At 43.0% G+C, this 6,000-nt stretch overlaps 1 protein-coding gene across 2 annotated transcripts in view; it reads left to right on the top strand.

Annotated features, from left to right (window-relative positions):
- Positions 1-906: 906 nt before the first annotated feature.
- The window catches only part of LOC120539483, a 33,645-nt gene continuing 28,551 nt past the window's right edge, over positions 907-6,000 (top strand). For both annotated transcript variants that reach the window (XM_039769585.1, XM_039769584.1), the window contains exons 1-4: positions 907-991; positions 1,065-1,138; positions 1,613-1,718; positions 3,796-3,890. In XM_039769585.1, coding sequence (XP_039625519.1) covers positions 937-991; positions 1,065-1,138; positions 1,613-1,718; positions 3,796-3,890 — 330 coding nt within the window. In that variant the 5' untranslated portion in view covers positions 907-936. The remainder of the gene's footprint in view (positions 992-1,064; positions 1,139-1,612; positions 1,719-3,795; positions 3,891-6,000) is intronic.

Genomic DNA, 6,000 nt, shown 5'->3' with positions numbered 1-6,000 from the left:
ATCTAGTAATTCTATGTCTATGGTCACGAGGGTTTGCTGGTGCTGTGACCAACCCAGGCCAACACGGGGTGCAAGGCAGGAACAAATCCCCGGGCAGGGCAGGGCAGGGCACACACACACTGCACACCCTTGGGACAATTTGGGATCGCCTTAGGACTGTGGGAGGAAACCGGAGCACCAGAGGAAACCCATGCAGACACGGGAAGCGAACCCAGGTCTCCTTACTGCGAGGCAGCAGCGCTACCACTGCGCCACCACCTCTTTTCAGGAACATTTCAGATTGTTTTGTACGATTTCCAAAAGGGTGGAAAGTGCACAGATCAAAGTAATTGGAACATGTAAAACCGGTACTGCAGAAAGCAATAAGAATGAATCATTTTATAATGCAGTGCTACAAAAGTCAATGCAATCACAAACTATTTTTCAAACGAAAAATGAAGGTTCATATCCTCTCCATTTTCTCATGAGTTTCTGCTAGAGACTGTTGAAATCAACTCCATCTTTCATAACAAAAGAGAAAAAAAGCGTAAGAGCATCTAGTCATAATTATCAATACTAGTTAGCATTCCATGTCTTTAGAATTATTTCAGAAACTATAGGCTAATTTATTATAAAGAATAGTTAAATATAAAAGCGCTTACCTATGACCTATTTTGTCACAGTGCATTTACATGTCTGATTAAAGACACGATTTTGCACTATACGATATTCTGAAAATAAACTGTTCTCTACCTTTTTTTCAAATAGTTTAGGATGTTTCTTTTTCTACTTTTTAACTTGATGATAAACTGGCGCTAAACTCACTTCTTTGACACGACACCGTGACCCTAGTCTTTCAGCTAAAATTATAATAATTAATTGGATAATTAGGCGCCAGGGTCGCGAGTTTTTTTAACTTCCTGCGTGTCTCGGCCCACGAAATTTGGTTGTTTAATAATGTCGGGAGGCGTGTGGCATTTTTTACTTTGCTGTCAAGATCGCAAAAAGAAAGGTACGTATTGTCACGAGAGTTTAGTATTGTGCTTCTAAACTGCATGGTTTTATCCGTCTTTATATTTGTGCAGATGCTCAGGATGAAATCACCGAAAAAACTCAGCAGCGCGCCGAAAGAAAACCGAGGTGTGGAGACAGCAGCCTGGTAAGGGCCGCCTCGCTAAACTCCTTTATTTTATTCATAGAACGTTTAACGTCTGGGTGATTAGTTGTAGCCTTCATTCATGGTTGCTCCGAGCTTGAGTTAGGATGGTCTTCTGAACAAAAACGTAACATGATTTAAGGCCCCTTAATAGCAGCCCACCGTTGTGTTCGTTTCTGCCCATTTGAAGGTGCCGAACGACGTCTCTGTGTTTCGTTGCGTTATCTGCAGATGGCTTTGGCGAAGCACAGCCGTTTTATGTCTTGTATTCACCGAGGTGAACGCCATCCAAAGTACAAGTAATAACCCTTAGTACCAGTGTTTACACTCTTCCCCAACTAACGCACTGCCGGCTATTTTGCCTATCTCGGATGTCTTACAGACAGGCAAAAATAGCAGCCATCGTGCTATTTAGCGTGTTTTAATAAATGGGATTATTTAAAGGAACGACTTTAGCCATTTTATTTTTATTTTCAGGTTGATGATGGATCTATACGGACTCCCAATGATGATGCTGGTTATGCAACTGAATGTAACGCTTTAGACGTGCAGCGAGAGGAACGTTACGAACAACAAATTCGGGGTGAGTGTTTATTAAAATGTAGAAGACCTGCGTCTCGACTCCTGGCCTTGAAAGTGTTGGTAACCTTGTTAATTGCTCAAACTGTGATAGTCTTTAACCAAACTCTGAGATCGTACTCGGTTGTTGGCAGAAACTCTTTGTATTTGTAAAAATGTTGTCAAACTTCTCTTAATCCAGTTCTGGGTCGACGATGGGGTAATACAGGATTTGTAAGGCAGCAGTAGCAGTGTAATTTATCTGTTTAAAAAGTTTATTGTGTTTTTATTCTATTTTAAATGTTAAACCATCACAGGTTCTTTAGTAAACTAAGTGTTACAAATGTTACGCTAGTGTTAAAAATGGCAAATGTGAGTTAAATTTTAAAATTAGAAACGAGAATTTGGATTTGACAGTCTGTTTGAAAGCACCTGACAGCATGAACAGACATCCCCCCCCCCCTTAAAAGTTGAGAGCGGACTGTTTAAAGGCAGAAATTTAAAGTGGAAACCACCACGTTTGATGTTACTACCTGCAATTGCTGTATTTTGCTGATTTTGTAAAGCTTAATTTTTATCAAAGCTTTTGCTACATCTTAAGTGGAGGTCATGTTTTGGCTAGTTCAGTTTCTACTGCTGACTCTGAAACTATACAAGTCATTTTAATCTGCCAGTTACCAAATTATACAATTTAGATATGAACAATGAGATTTTGTCCTTTTGCATAAAGCCTCCAGCCCAAAAATGTAACAACTTTATTTTAATACAATTGGAGTGTATACAATCACACACACCCTTGAGATGACTTGTATACTTTAAAGTAAATTGTTGCTTTACTGTATCCAAGATCAGCCCTGGTTTCTTTACTTTTATGTAAAATATAAACGTGGCATTAGTATCTTATGAAGGGGTGTTGGGTACATACACTACTGGTTGTTGACAGAGGAGTTCACAAAAATGGGAAGGGTATACATGGACCAGAAAAATGTACTTTTTTTACCTACTTAAAAAAAAAAAAAAAAAGATTTTCAGAGGCATTCAAGTTGAGACCAAAAGCCTTTTTTCTCACAATTTAGGATCCTTAAGCATGAGTATTTCAGTTTACTCCAGCAAAACAAAAGCATCAAATGCAAACTGCTCTCATAAGAGAATAAAATTAGGTTATTGAAGAGCTTTGTGTATGCCCAGTATATTTAAATGTTTGCCTTGCATGGAAAATACCATAGCCACAGTTGTGAACAATCCAGGGTCATAGAGAATTTATTTTAAATGAATCATCATCCTAAATGCACTTATTTGTGCCAAATCCAGCTAACTTAGCAGTGTTGCTTGTAATTTTTATGAGTGATATTGATGGACAGTAAGGTTTTCCTACCAAAGTGATTGAATATCATTTGGTTTACTTCAGTGAAAATTTTCCAAACATTTTTTCTGCCTTGCACCCTGTGCTGGCTGGGATTGGCTCCAGCAGACCCTCGTGACCCTGTAGATGGGATATAGCGGGTTGGATAATGGATAAATGGATGACTTAACATATTCCTTTAATGTGTTTCACCTAGCCAAAACAAATTCCACCCACATCTATACTATCTCTGGTACAAGAGTGTATAAAATGGAGAGCTATTCATATTTATATAAAAAAAAAAAAAGTATTATCAATAGTGCAAAGCAAAGAATATATTATACAGTTTCCTTTCTGTGACCTACATGTACATGTTGGGGCAAATGGTTCACTGAAACGGGTTGTTTCTGATTCGCTAAGTGCTACTTAATTGGGAGATGACCCAGAAGTGAGATTTCATGAGATGTTCAGCTTTCATTATTAATAAACTTGTTTGTATGTTGTGTCACACCTCCCATATTTTGCATACACCATTTTTAAGAGGCAGTCTTGTAGAGTGTGTGTGTTATTTGCCAGATTTGGATTTCATGGTTGTCACTTTCCATGCTTGGCTGGCTTAAATGAAAAAAGTCCCCATATTGAGAAAATAACATAACCACCAATAGTGGGGCTGTTCAGTGGTTCATAATGGCAACTGGGAAAGGAAGCAGAAAATCTAAGTTTTTTTTAATCTTTTTTTTTTTTTTTCCTTTCCTGTAAGAGCTGAAAGAAAAATTGGAGTTTGCTGAAGTTAAAAACAAGGAACTGTCAATGCACCTGGATGAGCTGCGAGACTTGCTCAGTTCACCTGGCATGGTAATTGCCTTTATTTATTATAAAAGATTGTACTTTTTTTTTTTTTTTTCCAGCACAGAATTTTATATTGTCTTAAATGAATGTTTGGGGGGAAAATAGAACACGCTTGCACATTTTGTAGCTAGGAATGTTTATTACTTGCATGTAAATAGTTTGGTGATTGTGGTCAAACATTCATTGGAGTTAAATTGTGATTCTGTCATGTTCAAAATATCACATTTGCTTTAGCTGTGTATGTGGAGGTGTGCATCTGTGGAAACCTATGTACACCAATTGGTAACTTTTTTTTTTATATAACTTTTTCTCTATGTATGGATGGATTCCCTAAGGGACACGGTTGAATGCCTTTTTCAAGTCCAGAAAACACATGTAGACTGGTAGGGCAAACTCCCATGAACCCTCCAGGACCCTGCTAAGGGTGTAGAGCTGGTCCACTGTTCTGCGACCAGGACAAAAACCACACTGTTCCTCCTGAATCTGAGGTTCGACTCTCTGACGGTCCCCCGAATAGACTTTTCCAGGGAGGCTGAGGAGTGTGATCCCTCTGTAGTTGGAACACACCCTCCGGTCCCCCTACTTAGAGGGGGACCCACCACCCCGGTCTGCCAATCCAGAGGCACTGTCCCCGATGTCCATGCAATGTTGCAGAGGCGTTTCCGCCAGGACAGTCCTACAACATCCAGAGCCTTGAGGAACCCCGGGAGTATCTCATCCACCCCTGAGGCCCTGCGAACAAGCAGTTTTTTTGACCACCTCCGTGACCTCAGTCCCAGAGATGGCGGAAGCCCACCTCCGAGTCCCCAGGCTCTACTTCTTCATTGGAAGGCATGTTAGTGGGACTGAGGAGGTTTTTGAAGTACTTCCCCCACCGACTCATGAAGTCCTGAGTTGAGGTCCGTAGCACACCATCCCCACCATATACAGTGTCAACACTGCACTGCTTCCCCCTCCTGAGGACACCGGATGGTGGACCAGAATCTCATCGAATCTGTCCAAAAGTTATTCTCCATGGCCTCCCCAAACTCCTCCCACACAGAGTTTTTGCCTCTGCAACCACCTAAGCCGCATTCCGCTTGGCCTGCCGGTACCTATTAGCTGCCTCCAGTGTCCCACAGGACAAAAGGGTCCTGTAGGACTCCTTCAGCTTGACGACATCTCTCACCGCTGGTATCCACCAATGGGTTCGGGGATTGCCACCACAACCGGCACCGACCACCTTACGGGCATAGCTCCAGTCAGCCGCCTCAACAATCGAGGCACAGAACGTGGCCCATTCAGACTCGATGTCCCCCACTTCCCTCAGGACGTAGTCGAAGTTCTGCCGGAGGTGTGAGTTGAAGCTACTTCTGACGGGGGACTCCAGACGTTACCAGCAGACCCTCGCAACACGTTTGGGCCTACTAGGCCTGACCGGCATCCTCCCCCACCATCGAAGCCTACACGCCACCAGGTGGTGATCAGTTGACAGCTCCGCCCCCTCTTCACCTGAGTGTCAAAGACATGTGGCTGCAAGTCCGACGACACAACCACATGTCAATCATTAAACTGAGGCCTAGGGTGTCCTGGTGCCATATGAACACCCCTATGCTTGAACATGGTGTTCATTATGGACAATCAGTGACGAGCAAAGAAGTCCAATAACAAAACATCGCATCACATTCAGATCGAGGGGGCCATTCCTCCCAATCATGCCCTTCCAGGTCTCACCGTCATTGCCCACGTGAGCATTGAAGTCTCCCAGCAGTACAAGGGAGTCCCCAGGAGGTATGCCCTCTAGCGCCCAAAAAAGCACTCCAAAAAAGGTAGGTACTCCAAAGTGCTGTTCGGCGCATACGCCCAAACAGTTAGGACCCGTCCCCTCACCTAAAGGCAGAAGAGGGAGGCTACCCTCTCGTCCACCGGGGTAAACCCCAATGAGCTGGCTCCAACTAGGGGGAATAAGTATGCCCACACCCGCTCATTGCCTCTCACCAAGGGCAACTCCAGAGTGGTAGAGTCCAGCCCCTCTCAAGGAGATTGGTTCCAGAATCCAAGCTGTGTGTCGAGGTGAGCCCGACTATATCTAGCCGGAACCTCTCATCCTTGCGCACTAGCTCAGGCTCCTTCCCCC

The sequence above is a fragment of the Polypterus senegalus genome, chromosome 11, assembly GCF_016835505.1.
Source record: "Polypterus senegalus isolate Bchr_013 chromosome 11, ASM1683550v1, whole genome shotgun sequence".
Lineage (NCBI taxonomy): Eukaryota > Metazoa > Chordata > Cladistia > Polypteriformes > Polypteridae > Polypterus > Polypterus senegalus.
This window is presented reverse-complemented; position numbering and strand designations above follow the sequence as displayed.